Genomic DNA, 24,662 nt, shown 5'->3' with positions numbered 1-24,662 from the left:
GTGAGGACGTTCCTAGGGAAGGTGAAGCTAAAGTACAACCTGATTCTCTCACGACCTACCCTCCACACTAAGGTTAGTCAGTGGCCACCTAAGAGCCCTCATTCTGCCCACAGAGAGACTGCGGCCAGGCAAGAGTGAGGCTCTCATGGGTCTGTACCTGCCTGGCCACTGAGCTGAGCCGGAGTGGGGCTGTACACTGCCCTAACTCCTCCCCTCCAGTTTCCCACACGTGTGGGACTGGGAGGAGTGGTGGGTTCCATACTTGTTCACGGTAGCTGCCCCTCCCCCAGGACACACGCTGGGGTCAGAGGAGGACAGGCCTGGTGGGGTTTGAACCTGGCCCTCCGGCACTGGCCCTGGCGGCTCCCACCCAGGGCGGCTCAGCGGGCACCCCCAGCAGCACAGTGAGGGGTCCCTACTGCTCTGTCTGCCCCTGCAGAGGAAGGGACTGAGGCTTCCCGCTGATGAGCCCATGGAATGAACAAGTGGAGTTAAACCATCATGGGGCTCGGTGACAGGGCCAACATTCTGTGCCCCCTCTGGGGCTCCCTGGGTGTCCCCTCTGTGCTGGGCCTGAGCTGGTGAAGATGGGGAACAGCGACAAGCTAGCGTGGTCAGTGTTAGGTGGAGGGAAGGGTGTTCTAACCCCACAGAGGGACACAGGACCCCTAGAGGTCAGGGAAGACCACCTGAGGGAGGGAACACTTGAACTAACTCTCATTTTTGGATTGTTCATTGCTAGTACGCATATAGAAGTATGGCTGTGTTTTGTGTTTTGATCTTATATTCTGCTAGCTCGTTTATTAGTTCTAATAATTGTTTTGTGGGTTCTTTGAAATTGTCCGTATACATAACCATCTAATTTGTGAATAGTTTTGCTGCTTCATTTCCAATCTGGATACCTTTTATTGCTTTTTCTTGTGTAATTGCACTGGCTAGTACCTCCAGTGCAAGGTTGAATAGAAGTGGCAAGAGTAGATGTCTTTGCCTTGCCCCTGCTCTTAAGGGAAAGCTTCCAGTGTTTTACCACTGAGTATGATGTTGGCTGGGGATTTTTCATCAACACCCTTTCCATGTTGAGGAAGTTTTCTCCTATTCCTGGTTTGTTGAGTGTTGTTCGTATCATGAAAAATTGTCAAGTTTTTGCCAAATGCTTTTTCTGTGTGTGTTGAGATGACCATGTGCTTTTTGTCTTTTATTTGATTAGCATGATATATTACAATCATTGAATTGTAAGTGTTATCCTTGCATTCCCATGATAATTCCCACTTGGCGTGGTGTAGAATCCTTTTTACATGGTGCTGAATGCCATTTGCTAGTATCTTGGTGAGGCTTTCTACGTCTACAATCATAAGGGATGTTGATCTGTAGTTTTCCTGTGATGCCTTTGGCTTTGGTGTCAGAGTAATGCTGGCCTGATACACTGAGTTCCTTTGTCTTCTGTTTTGGGAGAAGTGAATGAAGGACTGGTGTTCATTTGAACCAATTCCTGAGGGCTGAGTTAGTTCAGTTGCAACTGGAGGCAGTGCAAACAGTGTGCACTGCAGCCTGGAGGTGGTGCTTGGTGGTTTTGGGTCTTGGATTCGGGAACCACAGGGTCTGGGTGGCACAGGTGCACGGGAGGTAGAGGGCATGAGGAGAGCCCCTGAGAAAGATCCATGGGGCCTGGATCTGGAAAGGCCAGGGGGCATGAGGAGGCCCTGGAGTCCTGGAACAAAGTGGTGATGGGAATGGGTTGTGTGGTGGGGGAGAGTGTGCTGAGTGAGGGTGATGGGGGAGGAGGTGCTGCAAGCAGGGGAAGGAACTGACACAAGTGGTGGGGGCTGCCCAGAGGTGGTGGAGAGGAGGAAGGGAGGTGGTGGCCTTGAGGGCTGAGTGTGCTGCCAGGGGAGAGATTGGCAAAGGCGCTGTGAACAGGGGCACACAGATGGGATGGAGCCTCTTGCTGCAGTGGGAAGGGGCATGGAGGGCCAGCCTGAAGTGGAGGCCAGGAAAGCAGGGAATGGTGCCCAGTGTGTAGCTGGGTGGGAGCAGCGCCCAAGCTGTCAGAGCTCCCTTATGCCATGGCTGCCCCATTGCTTGGACAGGCTGTGTGCAGGTGGGAGGCAGAGGAGGCAGAACGCTTGGGGGGCCAGCAAGGCCATCCCAGCCTTTGGCCAGCCTGGGGGGTCCCCTAGGAGGGGAGCCCCCATCTACCCAAGCAGGCGGGAGCTGTCAAGGACTGGACCTTGTACCTCCTGCAGGGAGACTCCTGCAGGGAATCCAGGGCTGGAGGCCCACGGCGGCAGATGGGTTAAGCAACTTGCCCAAGAGCCGGGCAGGAAGACCCACAGACCCACCCTGGGCCCCAGTGCCTGCAGGCCACACCCGCTTCAAGCCCACCCGCAACCCTCGGAGGCAGGGCGGCCCTCACCCCCATTTGCAGAGGCGCAGACTGAGGCTCAGGGAGGAGAAGCCCCTCTCCCAAGGGCTCTAGCCAGCCGGGAGCCCGGCCGTGTGCGCCTGCTTTGCCTTGCCCGCTGCCGGAGCCCGGGCCGCACTGTGGACGTCCGCTTCGCCCCCCCCTCCGAGCCACCGTCCCGCGTGGGCAGTTGGGGAAACTGAGGCCGCGCGGCGGCGGGCGGAGCGCCGGGTCCCCACCTGCCGCGCCCGCCCCGCCCGCGAGGGGAGGAGCCCGGCGGCCGCCCCGGGCAGGGGGCGCGGCGGGGCGCGGGGCGCGGCATGGCGGGCGCGGGGCGCGGGCGGCGGGGCTGGGGCGGGCGGGAGGCGGGCGCCGCGGGGCCGGGCCCGGGGCCGTGTCGCTGCGCGCAGGGACGGCGGGCCGCCGCGTGGACGCCGTGAGTACCGAGCTGCGCTTCCTGCGGGAACAAAGGCGGGCGTGGGCCGGCTGGGCGGGGCGCGGGGCTGTGTCGCGGGGGCCGGGGACGTGCCTTTGTTCGGAGCCTCCTCCGCTGTTGGCGGGACCCAGGCCGAGGGGTTGGTTTTGAGCAGATGGAGTCGGAGGGGGGCAGCCTGAGTGACCCAGGCAGAGGCCGGGGGAGCAGCCCCCGGACGTTTGGTGGAGGGTGCTGGTTTGCCAGCAGCAGAGTGGTTTTCTTTGTGTGTTTGGGAGTGGGAGCAGTAGTGGCAGGAGTCCCAGAGGACGGGGCCTCTGGGTCTAACCCTAGTGACTCGTTGGGACACTGACCACACACCCAGTTCAGTCCAACTCCACTGGGGCCCCAGGAGGGACCCAGCACCAGGTTCAGGCAGGCACAGGCAAAACGGTGCCCGGTGGGGTTGCTGTTCAGAGGGACCAGTGGCGGGGGACCCGAATATGAGGTGGCTCACAGAAGAGGGGACTCAGAACCTGGGTCTTGAAGGATGAATAGGAGTTCTTCATGTGAGGAGGGGTAGTGGTCAGTCATTCCAGGCAGAGGCCGGAGCCTGGCATGTTTCAGGGAGAGCAGCTGGGGTGAACAAGAGGCTGGACGAGGGCGAGGGCTGACGCTGGCACTTGGAATGTCAGGTCCTGCGGGCCCGAGTTCACCCTGAGGCAGTCAGCCTGCCCCTGGTGACTGTGCGCTGTGTGGTCCTTGCCTGAGTGATGCCCCAGCTGATGGGGAGGCAGGGTGGATACCAGCCAGCCCACTGGATGGTCATCACGGCCACTGCCGATAAGGGTGTGCTGTGTGCCAGGCTGTGTCCGCTCTGTCTTTCCATTCTACAGTTCCAGCAACTGAGGCCTAGGGGTCCCCCAGAAAGCCAAGCCAGGATGGGAAGTGGGGACTCTTGACTACCTGTTTTCCTGCTTCCTGGGCTCAGGGCCTTAAGGAAGGGATGGACTGAAGCTGGTGAAGGGCAGACAGGAGTGGAGGGTGGGGCATCTGGGGGCCATGCCCCTCACCCCTTCCCTGCTAAAGGGTCAGAGATGGTAGAGAGGGGGACCAGGGCCTGGCCCAGCCCCTGTACCTCTTTGACTTCATTAGGCTGTGACCCTACTCATCTGCTAGAAGCCCTCCGTGGCGGTCCCCATCGTAGGTTCACGTAGCACTCAGATTTGGGGTGGTTATGGCCCAAGGCTTGATTTATCCAAGCCAGTGTGTGTTTTTTTTTTCTTTTTATTTATTTATTTCGAGAGAGACAGAGCAGGAGCAGGGGAGGGGCAGAGGGAGAGGAAAAGAGAGAGAATCCCGAGCAGGCTTCGTGCTGTCAGCACAGAGTCCAACGTGGGGCTTGACCTCATGAAACGTGAGCCCATGACCTGAGCGAGACAAAGAGTTGGACCCTGAATCGAGTGAGCCACCCAGGTGCCCTTGGGCCAGTGGTTGTTTGAATTCACTCACGGTGGTCCCTCCCCTTCCTTGAATTCAGTAGGCGTGTGCTGAGTAAACCAGTGACAGTGAAGGAACACACTCAGTTCTCAGAGCCCTTGGGGCTCAGGTTTGTGGCCAAATAGACCGGAGGCCAGCTAGGTGGACCAGTTGGCCCTTTGTCTCCCTGGGGTCCCACCAAGAAGCCTGGGGCTTTCCGAAAGGAGTTTCCTCACCCCTTGCTGACCCTTCACACTGTCTTCAGCATCTCGGCAGTATCCCCCACTGCATGCCCTCAGCTTTGCCGTATTCTGTCCCCCAGCCCTGGCTGAGACCTGTCTCCTTTTACTGCAGCTTCATGGCGGCCGAGGAGACGCACTGGCCGGCCCCCATGAAGGCCATTGGTGCCCAGAACTTGCTAACCATGCCCGGGGGCGTGGCCAAGGCTGGCTACCTGCACAAGAAGGGTGGCACCCAGCTGCAGTTGCTGAGATGTGAGTCCTCTGGGTGGTAGGGCGCATGACGGGAGGATGTGGGGACAGGGCTGAGCCCCAGCCCTGCCGCCCCACTGCCCTGGTGGACCTCCATGGGCAAGCGACCTGTCTCTCTTAGCCTCTGCCTCCTTCCGTGGTGGGCCCTCCAGAGTTTTCCATCCCTCCATGGTGGCCAGTGCTGCATGGGGGTGCTGAGGTCAGCCTCCCCACTCCCCAGGATCGTGGGAGGATTCGGGGTGTTACTGCTAAGTGGAGATAGGATGGGCATTTGGTGCACAGCGCTGACCATCGGTCCAGGGCAGCTTCAGTCTGCAGCCAGGGGCTGGGGGCCCTCGGTGGCCTGGTAGGTCTGGCCTTGCGCTATCCAGTGGGTGTTCAGTGAGTTGGTTGGTCACTCGGTCCTTAGTGAACTAACGTGCCATGACCCAGCTGGGTGCTGGACCTTCAGAGTTGCGTGAGGCCAAAGCTCTGGTCCCTGGGACAGCATTTTGGGAGAGGGTGGGAGCCCCCAGGTCTGGGAGATGCCCAGTCATTAAGACATTGAAGGCCAAAGAGCATCAGGGCCTTGTTTGTCCTTCTGCCCAGGCCTTTGTTCTAGCAGCGCCCTCTGCCAAGGACTCCCAGGCACCGTGCTGCCTTACGGAGGTACCGCAGGCTGGGCTGCTGGTCTGCTCTGGTCTTTGGACAGGGAGCCTCCAAGGAGGGGCTGTAACTGATGTGCCCCTAGGCCCGGGAGGGACTGTCTGGGAATAGGACAGTGGAGTGTGGGGGTTCACTGTAACTGTCTAGGCTGGTGTTTGGCTCCATACCAGTGGCTCTGCGGGCTTCTTTGCCCCTACCCTCGCTCTGCCTTCCTAGGGTGGAAAGAGGTGGCCATGGCCTCTGGCCCTGGCTTTGCCCTTCTCTGAGCCAGCCTCTCTGGTCACGGTCTTCCCCTGCCCTGGGAACGGCCAGGCCTGCCTTGGCGCTCGGGCTGGTCAGCATGCCCATGGATCATTTACGTTTGGACTCCGTGGGAGGGGCAGCATGCGAGCCCAACTCCAGGCCCTTCCATTTAGTGGGGTTCAAAGGCAGGAGGTCTGGCCTCGGGTCACCCAGGGCCTCTGGGAGTGGCCCCCAGAGTGGGGTCTGCCCGGCAGCCTCTCGGGGCTCACCCTGTGCCCTTGCCCCACTGCCCTCAGGGCCCCTGCGCTTTGTCATCATCCATAAGCGATGCGTCTACTACTTCAAGAGCAGCACGTCCGCCTCCCCGCAGGGTGCCTTCTCGCTGAACGGCTATAACCGGTAAGTGCCCGCTACCCGCCGGCCCCAGCAGAGCCCTGGCCAGGCCAATCCCAGGTTCCCACCCAGGGAAAGGTCGGGCTCTCCTGAGTTGGCTCACACCCCACCCACCCTGGATCGCGTCCAGCATTCTCCCCTCCCTCTTGGCCTCTACGTGGCCTCCTCACGACCTCCCCCAGGTCTCCCCGGCTTCAGGGCCTCCTGGGCTGGGTCCACCCAGTGAGCGCCTCCCTGCTGATGGGGTTCCCCTGGGGTCCCCCGGGGAGGGATGTTTCCTTTTCCCAAACACACCACCCTGACCTCAGGGGATGGTGCAGATGGGCACGCCTGCCCCAGGTGCCTGGCCCCATGGGCTCCCCCGTGGCAGTGGGGGCAGGGTGGGGGCTGACATGTTAGGGCCCCCAACAGGCAGGCCAGGGGCCAGGTGGGGCTGAGGTGGGCAGCGAGGGTGATGTGTCCTCGGTTTGGAGCCCCGCATGCTGCTGCTCCCAGGATGACCTCCCAGACCCCAGAACCGTGTCTGCCCATCCCTGTCCCTGCCTACGTGCTTTCCTCTGCCTGAAGCATCTAGGCCTTTGGCCTGGAGAGTGAGCAAGGTGGGACTGCCCAGACCTGCCAGTGTCCTTGGGGGCGTGCTGGGTGCTGGGTGCTGAGGCCTGCCCAGGTGCTGACCGCTGGCCCCGTGCCCTCAGGGTGATGCGGGCGGCTGAGGAGACGACGTCCAACAATGTCTTCCCCTTCAAGATTGTCCACATCAGCAAGAAGCACCGCACCTGGTTCTTCTCCGCCTCCTCTGAGGATGAGCGCAAGGTGAGGCTGCCTCCAGGGGCAGGGAGCTGGCAGGGATACCATCCTGGCCCTGAGGGGACGTGGGGGGGCAAGGTGCCAGGCAGGTGCTGTTCCTCAGTCCTCCTCCTTGCGTCCGTGGCCTGGTCCGGCACCACGCTCTTGGAAGCTGTGTCAGGAAGAGCCCTGAATGGGCTGAGGGGAGGCCAGAGCCCCAGGAAGGCTGCCAGCCAGGGCTGTGAGGGCAGGCAGCGTGAGGGAGGGGCAGGCCCTGGACAGCACTGTGCTCACCGCAACCCGGACTGATCCACAGGGCTGGATGGCCTTGCTGCGCAGGGAGATCGGCCACTTCCACGAGAAGAAGGACTTGCCCACAGACGCCAGGTGGGCCTGGGCATGGGAGGCATGGGCAGGGTGTCGCCAGGGCCACTGGGTTGACATGTGTGCCTATCTCCCAGCTTCCGGGGGCCTGACCCAGAATCGCCTTCTTGATGAGTTTTCTGAGGGTGCCAGCCCGGCTGTGTGTGTGTGTGTGTACGTGTATGTGTGTGTGTGTGTGTGTGTGCGCGCGTGTGTGTGTGTGTCCCGGAGTGTGTAAGTGCGTGTGTGCACACCCATTGGTGGTTTCTGTTCAGGGGCCCGGAGGCCCAGCACTTGTTGTAGCTCAGAGCTTCAACTTCCCAGTCCCCTGACGCTCACCCTGGCGCGTTGAGACTGAGACCAGAGTGAGTCCCCCAGGGCACTGGCTCAGTCCATCCAGGTCTCGGTGACCTCACCGTGAGGTGGCCCAGCAGGCAGCAAGGGCCCTTTGGGCAGGAACAAAAACCATCCTGTCCTTTCAGAGCTGAGGAAACTAAGGCCCAGAGAAGGCTGGGCACACCTGAGGCCATCCCACAGGTGCCTGCCTGCCCCCAGAGCTCCTGGCCCTGAGCCTTATAGCAGGCTCAGCTCAGAGCTGACTGGAGACCCAGAGGTGGGCAGTGGGATGTGGGACTGGCCCTGAGGCCTGGCCCTGTCTGGTCGGTCAGGGGAGGCACCACAGCCTTCAGTCCCTGTGTCTGTTTTTATCACCTTGTGTGGGTCTTTTCTTTTTTAAGTTTATTCATTTTTGAGGGAGAGAGAGAGAGACAGACAGACCAAGCATGAGTGGGGGAGGAGTAGAGAGCAAGGGAGACACAGAATCTGAAGCAGGCTCTAGGCTCTGAGCTGTCAGCACAGAGCCTGATGCGGGGCTTGAACTCATGAACGTGAGCTGAAGTCAGATGCTCAACCAACTGAGCCCCCCCCAGGCACCCCCTATGTCTTTTCTTGTTTTGTGTTTGTCTGTGGGTCCAGCTCTGTATATGTCTGTGTGTGTCTGTGTCACGTTTGTGCTCATGTCCTCCTCTGTGTGTGTCTCTGTGCATATGTATCCATACGTGTGGGTGCAAAGGACTCCCCCCTGCACAGTGCTCACTCCCCCCCCCCCCCCCCGCTTCAGTGACTCCAGCTCAGACACAGACAGCTTCTATGGTGCAGTCGAGCGGCCTGTGGACATCAGCCTCTCTCCATACCCCACAGACAATGAAGGTAAGGCCTGTCTCTGCAGCCCCTGCCCCACCACCTCTCGGCACCTGGCTGCGGCAGTGACAGGATCAGTCCCTCCTCTCTGGCTGCCACCAAGGAGGGGAAACATATCTGGCTGTCCTTGATCTGTCCGTTTGTCTTCCCCAGGCAGCCTGGGTCCTGGGTTCACACCCGGCCCACCTGGTCTTTGCCCAGTGCCTCCCTGACTCTTGGCTGCCAGTGTTCTGAGGGCACCTGCCCTGCCACCCAACCCTGGGTGCGGCTGGGCCTGGGCTGCCCTAGGTCTGACCCTCTGTCTGCCTCATAGACTATGAGCATGAGGACGAGGACGACTCATACATGGAGCCGGACTCCCCTGAGCCCGTGGAGCCCGAAGGTAGGTGGGCGACCTGTGAGCCTGGGGCGCTCACGGGGCTGGGGCCTAGAGCAGAGCCCTTCCTGGGCTGGGAGTGCTGGCCAGAATCCTGCTCTGGGTGGCCTCCATTTCCCTGTTGTGTGCACTCTGGCTGGCTCTGCTCACCTGACCCTCCAGCCTCTGCAGTAAGCCTGGGATGGAGGGGGAGGATTTACAAATAAGTGAGCTGGGGGCCCACACTTGTGATGCTGGGCTGGGGTGGTCCTGGGGGCCGAGAGGGGGGAAGGAGGGACACTGAGGAGTGGGTGGGGCCAGGGTAGGGCCTACTCCTGTGGCCGATGGCCATCTGTAGCACCTCCAGGCTAGCCTGTCGCTTACCGACCCACTCCCACCCAACCTCCCTGGCAAGGGAGACAGGCTTGTACTGGGCATCACACGTATGCGCTACAGCAAAGCATATGGTCAGCGGGAGAGGGCTGTGCCCATCACTCACTATCCTTTCCACTGTCCTGGGGACTTGGGACAAACCCCCTAACCCACGGCCTCCCTGTGTCTCTGCCTCCTCTCCTCCAACGACCTTGTCCTCTGCCCACCTCAACCCCGAGTCCCTCTCAGGTGAAGCAGGTCCAGCCCCTTCCCTCCTACTGGCCCCTCCCTCTGAGGCCACCACCAGGGCCTCCCAGCCATGTGCCAGCTCCCCTCCCAGCACAGAGCCCACAGCTCCATCCTGTGTCCCTCTGCCCCTCCCTGAACTGGCCACACGTGGCTGGAGGTGAGCACGCTGGGCCTCGCTTTGCTCCCAGCCGTGCACCTCCAGGGCCAGCGCTCCTGCGCACCTGCCTGCACACTCCCTTCTGAGTGCCCCCTACAAGCAGGCTTTACCTCCCCGTCCCCAAAATGGGTCTTAATATGGTTCCAGCGACCTCCCCATCCCCCGACGCAGCCCTCGGCACCCGTGAGTGGAGCTCTACCCGGCCTGGTGCCGTCCCCCCTGCTTCTCAGCCGCCTTGCTCAGCACCAGGTGCCTTGTGCTCCAGGCCCCCCCCCGCCTCACTCAGCCTAGTACCAGCCCCCTGATGCCCATCCGCACAACCCTGGCCACCCTGGGACTCAGGCCCGGCTCGCTCCTTTCCCTCCAGTCTTAGGCTGCCGGGACAGCCGTGTCACACTGGCATCTCCATCCAGCACCTCTCCTCTGAACCCCAGACCTGTGCCCCGATGCCCACAATGTGTCTTGTAGCACGAGCACATGTAACCCTCGCCTTCCTCCCCACCTGCTTCCGTCCATCCCCCTCACCTCTGTTGGTGGGAGTTATAGCCTCCTCTAACTGAGGTCAGGGCCTAGGAGTCCGCCTTGCCTCTTCTCTCTACCTCTGCTTCTGGGAACCTGATGGCTCCTGATGTGACATCTAGGCTTCTGGAAGCTTGTGTGGGCTACTTCTGGGGGGTGCGTGAGGCAGGCCAGGTGGTGCGGGTTGGTGGTGTTGGCCCAGCCTCAAGCAGGTCATGCTTGCTCACTGACTGGTCTCGTTGCTCTGCAGACACTCTGACCCACCCGCCGGCCTACCCCCCGCCTCCTGTGCCCACGCCCAGGAAGCCAGTCTTCTCCGACATGCCCCGTGCTCACTCCTTTGCCTCCAAGGGCCCGAGCCCTCTGCTGCCACCCCCGCCCCCGAAGCGTGGCCTCCCCGATGCCAGCCTGGCTCCCGAGGACTCCAAGAGGGACGTGCTGGGCCCAAGGCGGCCCGAGCCTGGCCTCAGAGTGCCCACGGCCTCCCGGAGGATGAGCGACCCCCCACTGGGCAACCTGCCAACCATGCCCAACCTCCGGAAACCCCCTTGCTTCCGGGAGAGCCCCAGCCCCAGCCCAGAGCCCCGGGTCCCTGGCCATGGGGCTGGCTCTGCCTCCAGCTCTGCTGGCGTGGCCACTGCCACCTCCAGGAACTGTGACAAGCTCAAGTCCTTCCATCTGTCCCCTCGGGGGCCACCCACACCCGAGCCCCCGCCGGTGCCGGCCAACAAGCCCAAGTTCTTGAAGATGACTGAAGAGGCCCCCCCAAGGGAGGCAGCCAGGCCTGGACTCTTTGTACCCCCTGTGGCCCCCAGGCCTCCTGTACTGAAGCTGCCCATGCCCGAGGCCACAGTCCGGCCCCCCGTCCTGCCCAGGCCAGAGAAGCCACCCCTCCCCCACCTCCAGTGAGTTTACTTGGCACTGGGGCCCCTGGGGTCCCTCCCCAACCTGATGGGTTCTCCTGCTGGTGCCCTGGCCTCCTCGTCTCCGGCCCTCTCTGTCCATGAGGGGTAGCCGGCAGCCCTAGCATAGGAGCGGGAAGGCTCCTGGGCAGCCCCAGCCAGGGGCTAGGCTGAGCAGCCTCCCCTGCACTGGCCCTGGAAGAATGTCCAGCCTAGTGGGTGCTGGGCCTGGAGCCTGTGGCTGCCTGGGGAGCAGTGGGCAAGTTGGGTCTTGGGGGAAACCGGCCTCCCAGAGTCCGTGCTGGGCAACCCGAGGACCCTGCAAGGGTTAAGGGAGAGGCCTGCAGGGCTGCCTGCTCTGGGATAGACGGTAGGGGTGGGAGCTGGGGCTGTGAGCCTCTTGGGGCCAGCGAGCCTGCACAGGCCTCGCTGGTCCACAGCTGTCCTTCCCAGCCCTGCCTGGGGCTCTGGAGCCACCAAGGCTGCCTTTGTGCTCTTCCTGACTGGGAACTTGCCAGAATGTGGAGTATGTTGGTGACTCACCCTGAGGTCTGCGTGGAACACTGTCTTCTTTATTGCTGGGCTGCGTCAGGAGACTGGTGTCCCCTGCTCCCACAGTGTCATTCATACCACAGCCTGTGGTCAGAGATGTCCGGGGCCCTAAACAGTGAAGGCTCTGGGAGCCATGGGGTGAGCCTTGAGTGAGCGTGCTGACCCAGTGCTCCTGGAACCCCTTTGGCTCTGGCTCTCTCCTCCCTAGGGCTCTGTTAGCTCTGCTGCTGTGGGAGGGTGCCTGGGAGGACCCTCTTGCCAGGTGATAGTTCTAGAACTAGAACTATAGAACATAGTTTATAGAACTATGTGACAAGGGGCCATGATGGTGCAGACTGGGTCAGTTTGCCAAATGCTACAGGGTTGGGTGTGTCAGGGCCGACTGCCCACGGCCCAGCAGACCACCCCGTGTGGTCTCCTTTAATCCTCCTTGAAACCGTAGAGGCTTCGGACCACCTGGCCGCGTGTGTGGGACGTGTTTGTCGACTCCCATCCATTCACATGCATCCACTCTCTGTGACTTTGGGAGGGGCATGACTTGGCCAAGGTCACAAGCTGGTTAGCAGCAGAGCTGGGCCGAGACCCCCAGCCCAGGGCCTTCTCCCACCGCGCCCAGAGTACTCATCTGTCGTGTGACCCCTGACACCAGAGTTCAGGCCCTTAGGACCCCTCTTGCCAGTGGCATTGGCAGCCGTCACCCAAGGGCAGCCAACAGAGGCCTGTTTCAGAGCTTTCTGGTGGAGGCCTAGGGTGTGTGGGGGGGTGGTGTGCAGGGGGGTGACAGTGATGTCCCTTCCTCTGCTTTTCCCCTTCAAGGCGGTCACCCCCTGATGGGCAGAGTTTCCGGAGCTTCTCCTTTGAGAAGCCCCGACGACTCTCGAAGCCTGAGGACACGAGTGCAGAGGGTTCTGACGATGACTATGAGAAGGTGAGGCAATGGAGAGCTCCGGATCCTGGCACCGGGCAGGTGGCAGTGGGCGGGCTGCAGGCCGGGGTGGCCCCTCACTGGCCACCTCCAGTGACAAGCCCCCAGGACGCTGGAGTTGTCGGGAGTGTAAGCGTGTGCACAGCCCCAGATCTGGGCACAGGCTGGCAGCCCACGGGGTGGGGGGAGGGGGGAGAGGGCTGGTGCAGACCCTGACCCTGACCGCCATTGGCCTCTCTCCAGGTGCCCCTGCCCAGCTCTGTCTTTATCAATACCACGGAATCCTACGAAGTGGAAAGGTCAGCACGAAGCCCTTCTTTCTCCGAATCCCTGTTTTTGCAGATGTGAGGTCCCCTGGCTTTCTGTCCCCCGTCACCTGCTTTGGTGTTGGACAGTGGCTAGCACAGGTGCATGGCCCTGAGCAGAGTGGGGAAGCCAGCAAAACAGCGGATGCCATCAGCCCAGTCCCAGTGCTGCCCATCACCCCGGGCAGGGCCCCAAGCCCCGCACAGGCCGGCCTCACCACACCGGTTGCTCTCAGACCATGTGCTGCAGAATAGTGAGGAGACAAAAACCTACACTGAGGAGTGAGGCTGGAGGGTCCCTGAGAGGGTTGGCTGTCTGAGGATGGTTTGTTGATGCAGCTGTGTTATTTTAGGCTGTTCAAAGCCACAAGCCCCCAGGGAGAGCCCCAGGATGGACTCTACTGCATCCGGGATTCCTCCACCAAGTCAGGGAAGGTAGGTGCCCAGGGAGGGTGCCCCAACAGTCACCCTGCTGAGTGAAGGCTCCCTGGGGACTGCTGCCTTGTGGGGGGGTTCGTCTGGTTCTGCACACACTTGGGCTGATGGCACGCATCGTGCTTTATAGTATATACATCGCTTCCCTGCACAGCCTCTTATTTCGCATTGCAGCTCATTCCGTCGTTGGGGTCTCTGCCCGGCAGCCCCTCCCCCATCTATTCTCAGGAACTGAATACTGTCTGCAAGCTGGGATAGTGGCCCAGCCCCCCCAGCACAGGCAGGAAATGGGAGGGAAGTGCTGGGGGTCCTGGAACTCTGATGCGGCTGTTTTTTTTTTTTTTTAATGTTTACTTATTTTGAGAAAGAGTGTGTGTGTACATGCTCAGAACAGAGAAGGGCCAGAGAGAGAGGGAAGAGAGAGAATCCCAAGCAGGCTCCTCACTGTCAGCCCAGAACCTGATGTGGGGCTCGATCTCATGAACCGCAAGATCATGACCTGAGCCTAAGTCAAGAATTGGACACTTAACCGACGACGGAGTCACCCAGGCACTGGGCTGGGGGTTTTCATGCTCTCTGAAGGGGAGGCTGCTTGGGGCAGTGGGAATAGGGAGAGACAGTGCTGGGTCTGCCTCTGCTCCTCTGGGGTGAATGTTGTGACCTCACTGAACCTCAGTTTTCTTGTCCTTTTTTCCTTCTCCCTCCCCTCACCTTCCCTGCCCTTCCCCTTCCCCTCCCCCTCCCCCTCCCCTCTCCCCTCCCCCTCCCCCTCCCCCTCCCCTCCCCTCCTCTTCCTCCTCCCCAAGTAAGCTCTGCCCCCAATGTGAGGCTTGAGCTCACAACCCCAAGATCAAGAGTCACACGCTCTTCCAGCTGAGCCAGGCTGGAGCCCCTCAGTATTCCCATGTACGTCAGACATGGTCGTAGAGTAGCCAGGCACCTGCTGCTATTACTTATGTCTCATTGGAGGCTATTGGGCGGGAGCCCTGGGGCACATGGCTGCCCATATCAGCCCTGCTGTCCACGTGCAGAGTGACCCCTCCCTAGGTCACCGTAAGTGCCGTAGGACCCAGGCATGATGCCTCTGTCCACTCCTCCGTCTCTGCGGTCCATCTCCTGAGGCTGGGGCTTCTCTCCCTGCAGGTTCTGGTCGTGTGGGATGAAAGCTCCAACAAAGTGAGGAACTACCGCATCTTTGAGAAGGTGGGCAGGCTGAGCCCTCACCCGGGCCCTGGCTGAAAGGGAAACCCTGGCCTGGGTGGGACAGCGGGGGGCGGGGGGGGTGTGTGTGGCAGGCACAGAGATGACACAGGGCAGCCGGGAGCAGGCCTGACTGTCATCCTTGCTGCTGTCCACTGCACTTTGCAGGAGACCTCCCCCTGACCCTGCCACTCCTTCCCCTTCCCAGGACTCTAGGTTTTACCTGGAGGGCGAGGTGCTGTTTGTGAGCGTGGGCAGCCTGGTGGAGCATTACCACACCCACGTGCTGCCCAGCCACCAGAGCCTGCGACTGCAGCGCCCCTACGGCTACACAAGGCCCAGGTGACGCCCGTCATACATGCTTCTGGGCAGAGACGACCACTGGGGCTGTGACCCCGGGCCATGCAGACGGGACGGGCTCGCATGAGAGCATGATCTGGAGTGAGCCCCATGCTCTGATCCAGGGCCTTGTAGAATCTGCAAGGCCAGGCCCCACTCAGCAGGCTGGGTCCCTGGGGCTAGGCCAGGCTCTGGTCTCCAGAGGATCGGGGGGCTCTCCTGTCCCACGCAGACCACCCTGTCCAACCTTCCAGGAGCCCAGGGTCCCAGGACCGAGCCCCACTTGGGCTTTGTGGACAAGAATTCTGGTCACGTCCACCCCTCCCCACTCGCCCAGCACACTAACCCGGCACTGGGTTGGGAGCTGGGCAGGGCTGGGGCATTTGGGGTTAGGGCAGGGGCTGGCCCCCCAGGACCGACACCCCCAGGAACGCTAAGACACAGGCTCCAGGATGGGCCATTGATGTACAATAAAGCACAGATGACCTTTCTGTCCGTGACTGGGGTTTCATTGGGAGAGAGGGATGACCAGCCTTACCAAGTACCCACACCCACATCCAAGCGGCTGGCTGCAGCAGCCCAGCTTACAGGAAGCCTAAGAAGTTCTTGTCTTCTGGGCCAGAGGTCCCTAAATGACTTGCTCGGGGTGCATAGCTGGTAACAACAGGATTTGACCTTGGGCACTCTGGACTCAGAGCCTGTACTCTGAAGTGCCACAGGTCAGGGGCAAGGCAATGGGACTACATTGCTAAAAGGTCCCCGTATGTACAGTTGGGTCATTTGCCGGATTAACAGATAGTTACTGGGAGACAGCTGAGCACACACTGGCCAGAGCATTGGGGTGTGCCTGGGTGGGGAGCTAGAACCCCACTGAGGTCTCCAGGAAGACTTCTTGGAGGAAGTGATGGCTACAGAGGGGTGGGAAGAGTGGGTCCTGTGTAGGCTGAGTGGGTGGGGAGGGTGGTCCCCAGATGCTGAGTCCCCTGGGCAACACCCCATTCAAGTCCAGCCCTCACCGCCCCCTCCTTTCCTACTACAGAATTCCAGCAGGTGCTCTCCCTGGCAACGGCCATCCAGGCTGGATTTTTGTGTGTGTGCAAACAGACTCCATTTAGGGTCTGGGCTGGCAGGGAGGGACCCCAGGGTCATCAGATCCTCTCTGCACCTTATGTGGGGAAAGAAGTTTGCTGTGTGAGATCCAAACCCAGGATAGCACTTGTGCCCACCAGCCGAGGATTAATCATCTTTGTTTGGATTGACCTCCATGGGCCCCTGGGCATGTTTTGGGGGTGGGGTGGCTTGCTGGAGGAGGGGGAGGGATGGGGCCTCTGTGGATGTGAGAGGCTGCGGCCCCAGGGTACTGAGAGGTCCCTTCTAGGAACCAAGTGTCCAGCACCGTCTGTGTAGATGTTTCCTCTAAAGCCTGCCAGGGGAGGGGTCAGCACAGGCATGGTCCAGTGTGGCGCACGGGGCGCTTTTGATGCCCCACCCCAGCCCCGGGAACGAGCAGCCCCTCCTCCCTGCAGCTACAGTTCTTGCCCCTCTCGGCCCTTGTGTGGGGAGCCCATTGAGGCACTCCATCCCCACTGTGGCTGCGGCTTTCCTTCCTGTAAAAACTGTTCAGCGGGGGGGGGGGGCTTGGGCCAGAAGAGTGGTTTCCAGTCCGTGCCTGGGACTCTGCTTGCTGGTGATGTGCTGCTGGATGTGGGATGCCTTAGCACTTCTGGCTAACATGGGGCTAAAATGTGTTTGAAGACCCCTGAGCTGGAAAGTCTGGAGGTTCTGGGGCCCAGAGCCTGGTGATAGGTCCTCTGCTCACTTGGATGGATGAGGCCTTGCTGCCCAAGACCCACCCCAGGGCCTGGACTGGCTTTACCTCTCCTTCTGGGCCCTATGCCTGCGCAGGACAGGCTCCTGCCTCCCTGAACTGCCCCAGGGGCCCTGGCCTCAGTGGTAAGAGTGTGTGTTTTGGGTGGCCGATGGGGTCGCAGGCATGGTCTCCAGCATAAAGGAGGAGCCAGAGGGATCCACTCCCTCCTGAGACCTGCCGTGAATGTTCTATTCCTCCTATAGTGTTGGAAGGTGGTTACCACTCACCAAGTACTTCCTGGGTTCCAGGCACTGAGCCCCATGGATACTTGACATAGTTTGGATGGAGAAGAAGCTGCTATGTTCCCATTTGATAGGTGAGAAAACGGAGGGTCTGAGAAGCCTAGATTCAAGTCCCAGCTCTGCCACTTGCTAACATGTGACCTATCCTTTGCTGCTCTGAGCCCAGCCCCCAGCCCCTGGCTACCTCCCCATCACTCCTGGGGGCTTCTGATAGTCATGTGGAGTGTCTGCACAGTTCTTAGGTATGCCCTGACCAAGTCAAGGGGGCCACAGCCCTGGGACGAGCAAACTGGCCTGCTTCCCTCTGCTTTGCCCTTTGGGCCCAGTCTCGGGGGGGGAGGGGGGATAAATAGGAGGCCTGGGACCTGCCCCAGGGGCTAGCCTGCTTCTTCATCTTACAGATAGGGAAACTGAGGCTCAGAGAGGCTTCATCGCCTTGTCCAGCATCATGGTGGGTTCAGGGATGGGTCCAACTCCTGGTCCTGTGAAAGGCCCAGACTCTTTGTGAAGTTCTCCAAGCAGAGGACTGAACGTGGGTTTACTTTTCTTATAGTTGATCAGAAAGAGTACGGGGAGCTTCTCTACCTTCTGTTAATAGACTTTCATGGTAAAAAGAGATGCTTTTAGAACCAGAAGAGACCTCACAGAGCGAGTCCAGACGTGCTGCAAGTCCCTGCCCCAACTCTGGGGTGCATTTCAAGGATGCCCCCTGCTGGTCCAAGGAGGCACCCCTCCCTCCCCCCCCCCCCCCCCCCGCCCACCTCTCCGCACCCCTGTAGCGATGGGCCGTCCTGACAGGGCACCAGGGAAGAAGAGTCAGCGGCTTAGGGCCAAGGGAGAAGGGAGGCCTGGAGGACATGAAGGACACACAGGGAACACGGGGCAGAGCTGGCACTTAAACCAAGTCCGTGTGTCTAGAGGGCAGTGAGGGGAGGGCCTCTGTCTCTGGCCATGACCCCATGGCACGGAGCCCCTCACTGGGAAGCTTGCCATATCCAGTCTGCTGTGTCTGTGCCTGCATGCCCTATCCCACCCCCTGGAAAAGATGGCCTGATGGGGGCACCTCGGGGGGGGCTCCTGTCCAGGGGGGCAGTGACCCTCAAAGATGGTTGGTAATGGCCAGCCCTCATTAAGCTCCCTTCTGGCATGCTCCCACGAGAGGGAGAGTCTTGACACACACAGCTGACCCCAGACACGTCTGCCTCCTTCAGACCTTCCTTTGCTCCTCATGAATCCTTAGAGGCTGCCCAACAGCTGCTCCTGCATCACCCTCCGGCTTCAGCTCTGGCCATGCTCTGAGCTACCCAGAGCTGAAGCATGCTCCTTTTTTTCTTTCTTTCCCCATAGAGTAAAACACACATTCAGAAAAATGAGCAAAATGCAAATATGCAGCCTAACAAATCGCTATGAAGTGAACATTTTTACGATCCCATCAAGAGAGCCTCTCTGGCACCCGTGCGCCCTCCCCATCACAGCACCACTCTCCCGGTCTCATCAGCAACCCCTGCCCTGGCTTTGGTGAGGCTCATGTTCTTGTTTGGCTATAAAGCCTTCACCACTCAATTGTACATCCACTGCAGCGGTTTCCTGTTTTTGTATTTTATGTGAATGGAATCCTACAGATGAAGCTTTGACATCTGGCTTCTCTTGCTTGTCATGTCTTTGAGATTTGTCCGTGTTGCTGGGCGCAGCTGTAGTTCCCGTTCATTGCTGAAAACCATTCCATTATATAAGTGTATCGGTTCACGGTCCATTTTATCGTTGACGGACATTTGGTTTGCTTCCAGTTTGGGGCAGTCCCAGACAATGCTGCTAGCAACAATTTTATCCATGTTTCATGAGTTTCTCTAGGGTTATGCACCCAGGAGGCTGACTGCTGGGTTCTAGGGCATCAGAACCTTTTACTCTCTTCCAGCAATTTTATTGTTCCAGTTTACAGTCCCACCAGCAGTAAAAAAGATAGTTCCCTTGGTTCCACATCATTGCTGACACTTGGTATTGTCAGATTTTGTTTTTTGTCAATCTGGTGGGTGTATAATTATGGCTTTAATTTGCATTTAGCTGATTATTAGTGGGCTTGAGCATATTTTCATGTATTTATTAACCATTGTGACTTGTCTCCTGTGAAGTGTCTATTTAAATGTTTTGCACATTTTTCTATGTGTTGTTCCTTTTTCTTGTTAATCTATACACATTCTTTACGTAGCCTTGATATTGTCAGTAATGTGTATTGCAAATATCGTCTCCAACTTTATAATTGTTCTTTTGCTTATGGTGAGAGGTAAGGGTTCACTTCTATTTTTTTCCCCATAAGTTTACCCACTTCTTCCTGTACCATTTATTTATAATCTGCTCTCCCCCCACCATCTGCAACGCCACCTGTGACATGTCCATATATATGTAGGTCGGTTGTTGGACTCTGTTCTGTTCCATTTGTCAGTCTATTCCTATGCCAGTAGCAGCTATCTTAGTTACTGTCACTAGATTATGTCTTTCTATCTGCTAAGTAAGTCCTCACCTTATTTTCTTCCTTGAGAGTGTCTTGGCTATTATGGCTCTTTCTACTTCCATGTGAATTTTTTCTCCCACTTTCTTTTTCACTTAAGTTTTAAAATCAGCTCGTCAATGTCACTAATAACTCAGCTGATCTTTTTAAGCTTATTTTGAGAGAAAGAGAGAGAGGGAGAGAGCACATGTGCAAGCAGGGTAGGGGCAGAGAGAGAGAGGGAGAGAGAGAAGCCCAAGCAGGCTCCACACTATCAACACAGAGCCCGACATGGGGCTTGATCCCACAAACTGTGAGATCATGATCAGAGCTGAAACCAGAGTTGGATGCTTAACCGACTGAGCCACCCAGGCATCCCTCTGCCGATCTTTTGATTGGGAATTCATTATAGCTGTAAATCAGCTTGGAGAAAATTGACATCTTTACAACATTGAGTCTTCTGTCTCATCAACATGGTCTATCTACCTCACTATTAATTTGAGCCTTCTTTAAGGTTTGCCAATAGGATTTCATCATTTTGTCCATTATGATCTTGCTCAAGTTTTTTTTTTTTATGTTTTTATTTATTTTTGAGACAGAGAGAGACAGAGCATGAATGGGGGAGGGTCAGAGACAGGGAGACACAGAATCTGAAGCAGGCTCCAGGCTCTGAGCTGTCAGCACAGAGCCCGATGCGGGGCTCGACCTCACGGACCGCGAGATCGTGACCTGAGCCGAAGTCGGCCGCTTAACCGACTGAGCCACCGAGGGGCCCTGCTCAAGTTTTATTAGATTCGATTCATAGATACTTTATATTTCTTTTAGGCTATTGCAAATTGTATATGTTTTTAATTTCATTTAGTTTCTAGCATATAGGACATACCTCTTCTTTTAACTGGAGCATTTTGTTCATTTGTATCTAATTTAATTAAATCTGCCACTTGTATTGTCCCATCTGTGTTTATGGGTTGTTTTTTCTTTTTTTTTAAAGTTTACTTATTTATTTTGAGAGAGTGTGTGCGTGTGAACAGAGGAGGGGCAGAGAGAGAGGGGGAGAGAGAAAATCCCAAGCAGATTCCCAGCTGTCAGCACAGAGCCCGACTCGGGGCTTGAACTCATGAATTGTGAGATTGTTACCTGAACTGAAATTAAGAGTCAGGTGCTTAACTGAGCCACCCAGGCACCCATGCAGGGTTTTTTCTCCTTTCTCTCTCTTGGATTGAGCAACTTTTTTTTTTTTCCAGTCATTCCACACCCCTCTTCTAGTTTGAAAGTTATACAGTCTATTTCTATTCTTACCTGAGTCCTGGAGTAATACTTTTACTTCCTAGACAGCACAAGGACTTTAGGTGACTTTAGCTCCATCGATCTCCTTAATTACTTGATATCGTTGTATGTATCTAATTCTGTTGTTTGTCTAATTGTTTGTTGTCTAATTTTTTTAAACTCCCATCCAAAAAAAAAAAAAAGGAAAAAGAAAACAACTTCCATCCAAGGCAGTATTTCTTCCCCCCCCCCCGCCCCCCTTGGAAAAGGAAGGTGTATTTAAAAAATGTTTTTAATGTTTTTTTTTTTTATTTTTGAGAGAGGGCGTGCATGCACTAGTGGGGGAGGGGCAAAAAGAGGGAGACAGATCTGAAGCAGGCTCCAGGCTCTGAGCTACCCGCACAGAGCCCGACGCGGGGCTCGAACTCACGAACCGTGAGAGCATGATCTGAGCTGAAGTCGGATGTTTAACCAACTGAGCCACCCAAGCACCCCAGGAAGGTGTATTTTAATAGTATAAAAACTTTTTTTTTATTATGATAAAATATGTGTAATACAAGATTTACCATTTTAACAGTACAGTTCTGTGGCATTAAGTACATTCACATTGTTGTGAATCATCTCCACCATCTATCCTGACAACTCTTTTCATCCTGTGAAAGGGAAACTCTGTCCCCATTAAACAACTCAGCATTCTCCCTCCCCCTGCCCCTGGCTCCCACCATCTGCTTTCTCCCCCTGAGAGACTCTGACACACAGCTGGCCGGTTAGCTCACTTGGTTTGAGTGTGATGCTAATAACACCCAGGTTGAGAATTCGAGCCCTGCAAGGCTAGTACTTCCTCTGTTGTTTGGGCAGCACATAGACTGATGGGAATGATACAGAGATGAGCCTGGCGCTTACAAGGATGGATTTCACTACTCTGGGAACCTCATATAAGTGGAATCACGTAACAATTTGTGGTTTTGCGTCTGGCTTATCCCACTCAGCGTAGTGTCTTCAATATTCATCTATGTTGTAACAGGTGCCAGGATTTCCTTCCTTTTTAAGGCTGAATAATATTCCATTGTACGGATGGACCACATTGTTTATCCATTCATCTTACACTGGCCACTTGAGTTGCTTCCACCTTTTGGTTATTGTTAATAATGCTGCTATGAACATGGACGTACAAATATCTGTTCGAGTCTCTGTTTTCATTCTTTGGAGTATGTACCCTAAAGTGGAATTGCTGGGTTCTATGGCAATTCTCTGCTTGCCTTTTTGAGGAACCACCTTACTGTTTTCCACAGTGGCTGCACCATTGCACATTTTCACCAGCAATGCATAATTTCTCCACATCCTTTCTAAACACTCTTTTCTTTTTTTATTATAGCATTTCTGAATGGGTGTTAGGTGGTATCTCGTGGTGATTTTGATTTGCAGTTTCCCAATGATTAGCGATGTTGGGCAAATGTGCTTATTGGGCATCTATATGTCTTTGGAAAAGTGTTCAAGTCCTTTGCCCATTTCTTTTTTTTTTTTTAATGTTTATTTATTTTGGAGAGAGAGAGACAGAGCATGAGAAGGGGAGGGGCAGAGAGAGAGGGAGACACAGAATCTGAAGCAGGCTCCAAGCTCTGAGCTGTCAGCACAGAGCCCAACGCGGGGCTCGAACCCACAAACCGTGAAATCATGACCTGAGCTGAAGTCAGTTGCTCAACCGACTGAGCCACCCAGGTGCCCCTGCCCATTTCTTAATTGGGTTGCTTGCTTTTTTGGTGTTGGGTTGTAGACAGTATTTTTAATATGCAATTCTCTTAGATTCAATTCTTTAGGAGCAAAACCTGAAATGGGGCTCCTGCGCGAGTGATTTATAGAGGGAATGTTCTCAGGATAAGCTGAATGGGGGAACCAGGATAGGGAAAAGGAATAAAGAAAGGATAGAAGTCCCAGCTGGAGTCTAGCTTCAGCCTGATCCCACGGGGAGCTCTGGAGTGTGGACTGTCCCACTGTTGATCCTGCTTTGAGGTGCCCCTGGATCAGCCAGTTATTGGCTCTAGGCTCTTCAAGTAGGGAGATAATGTCCTGGGCAGGGCGACACTGGAGGCAGGGCTCTGGGGTCATTAGCAGCTAACACTCAGCACCCCGGCAGGGCCCACTTCCGACACCAAGCCAGAAAGGTAATCTGGGTGGGGACCAACAGCGACGACTGAGTCCACCTGGCGAACTACTCATATCTACTTGCTTCTCACATTAAGGTCAGTCCATTCAGACATAGATTGTCCAGTGTTCTAGTGGGTCAGAGTATCTGGGGGAACTTCTGAGAGGTGGGTAGAGAGATGAGCTGTAGCCCTCACTGGTGCAGTTGCCCTCCCAGGCCACAAATGATACTCACCATCTCCCTTTTCTACCACCCATTTTAGATTTCTTCACGGCTGACACTTTGACTCTCCTAGATGGCTCGTGCCTGAGGGTCTGAGCTCCTGGGGGCCTGCCCTTACCAGGACATGTTGCCAGGCTTGCCTGTTTACAGTTTCTGGGTGGGGGAGTACCAAGAGATGCCCCGCTCCTCTGAATGCCTGTTCCGGTTGCCCGAGTGCTAAACCCATTCCTGCCTGCCCTCATCACGTGGCAGGTGGCTCTACACATTCCTAATACTGCAGGTCAGGTATCCTTGCCAATATGGTTACTCCCTTCTGTGCCCACTGATCTACTGGCACAAATTGTCCCACGTGATTAGGTGGTAGCCATAGTTTCAACATTACTCTGCTCCCTGGTAGAAGTGTCCTCTTTGGTGACATCTAGGATGGCTAAGCTCACAGCACTTAGTGTTGCAGAACAGGAAGCACAAATTCCTGTAATAGGTCACTGGATATTGTGCCCATTAGGGATGGAGCTTCATAAAGTGGTTATTGATATAAAGTGCATACTGCTTCCTGGAGGCTAGCACCCCACCTCCCAGGTGTCCTCTCCAAGTTGGAGCCTCATCTGAATCTCCATGAGGTGAGTCCATCACTGTAGTATACCAGCAACTTCTAGATGGTGCATATTCGGTAGGAATGGTGGGCTCCTGGTCATGTGCCCATTGCCATACCTCCTTTACCATAAAGCAGGTCCTTTGGTAACTAGGCAGTTATGTGGGATTCCATGTCAGCAAAGTAGACACTTTGTGAGCTTAATAGTGGTGTTGGCGGAAAGTGTTGCAGGCAGAAAAGGCAAACCCACACCCGGATCCATGAATTATTGCTTTTTCTAGAATAGAAAGGATCCAGTGTAATCAACTTGCCAACAAATAGCTGGTTGGCTCCTTCAGGGAGCTCAGCCCCGGTCTCTGATGCTGACAGGTTACATGTGGCAGTGGCAGTTGGTGGGTCAGCCTTGGTTACAGGAGTCCATGTTGTTAGACTCAGGCATAGCCTCCACCCTGGTACCATGATTGCTTCATTCAGGAGACCACTGTGCCAGCAATATGGGGGCAGAGGACAGAGTCTGGCTGACGCTCATTGGCCAGTCCATTCTATCTGCTTGGTTGTTTTCAGCCTCTGTGGTGGATGCTCACTGGTGCACATTAACATGAAGTACAGAGATCTTCATTCTTTGTGCCTACTCCCACAGGCCCATTGACATGCCTTGTCGTCAGACCTCTGTGTTCCCAAAATTTTGAGATTGCTCCTTTCAGGCTCCTGACTAACCAAATAAGCTATGTGCCACTGTCCATGAATCCCGGCAACATCTCCTGCCACACAAAGTAAACAGCCAAGTTCACTGCCTGAAGCTTTGCCTAGTGGCATGAGTGCCCCTCACCACTGTTTCAGAGCAGTTGCTGAATGGGGATATAGTGTGGCAGTAGGCCATTTTCAGCCCATACCAGCCAACTTTCCTATGAACCAAGCACATGCTTTTTGCCCCTCTGGCACTGTGTCACAGGGAATCCCCCCGAGACGACTGGTGTGAACTGATAGATATTGGTGCTACAGGGGCAGGTGACGTAGGATCTGGACCTCTGTATCCACATGAATCCATCCAATCCTGGATCTGCCACTTAGATTATGATGTATCACCTGACTTTATGTCGTTAGTCTGATGGGACCAAC

At 56.6% G+C, this 24,662-nt stretch overlaps 1 protein-coding gene across 6 annotated transcripts in view; it reads left to right on the top strand.

The window, feature by feature from the left end:
- The window catches only part of SH3BP2 (SH3 domain binding protein 2), a 35,524-nt gene extending 20,310 nt beyond the window's left edge, over positions 1–15,214 (top strand). For 5 of the 6 annotated variants that reach the window (XM_043573139.1, XM_043573140.1, XM_043573143.1 and 2 more), the window contains 12 exons: positions 4,647–4,786; positions 5,968–6,070; positions 6,760–6,877; positions 7,167–7,237; positions 8,334–8,422; positions 8,727–8,795; positions 10,316–10,970; positions 12,336–12,447; positions 12,688–12,743; positions 13,103–13,184; positions 14,328–14,387; positions 14,593–15,214. In XM_043573139.1, the coding sequence (XP_043429074.1) occupies positions 4,651–4,786; positions 5,968–6,070; positions 6,760–6,877; positions 7,167–7,237; positions 8,334–8,422; positions 8,727–8,795; positions 10,316–10,970; positions 12,336–12,447; positions 12,688–12,743; positions 13,103–13,184; positions 14,328–14,387; positions 14,593–14,730 (1,689 nt within the window). In that variant the 5' untranslated portion in view covers positions 4,647–4,650 and the 3' untranslated portion in view covers positions 14,731–15,214. Of the gene's footprint in view, positions 1–2,721; positions 2,838–4,646; positions 4,787–5,967; positions 6,071–6,759; positions 6,878–7,166; positions 7,238–8,333; positions 8,423–8,726; positions 8,796–10,315; positions 10,971–12,335; positions 12,448–12,687; positions 12,744–13,102; positions 13,185–14,327; positions 14,388–14,592 lie in introns of those variants that run through there. The other variant, XM_043573137.1, reaches the window with a different exon arrangement.
- The last annotated feature ends 9,448 nt before the right edge of the window (positions 15,215–24,662 follow it).

This window comes from Prionailurus bengalensis, chromosome B1, assembly GCF_016509475.1.
Source record: "Prionailurus bengalensis isolate Pbe53 chromosome B1, Fcat_Pben_1.1_paternal_pri, whole genome shotgun sequence".
NCBI lineage: Eukaryota > Metazoa > Chordata > Mammalia > Carnivora > Felidae > Prionailurus > Prionailurus bengalensis.
Note: the sequence above shows the minus strand (reverse complement) of the source record. Positions and strands in the feature narration are given on the sequence as shown.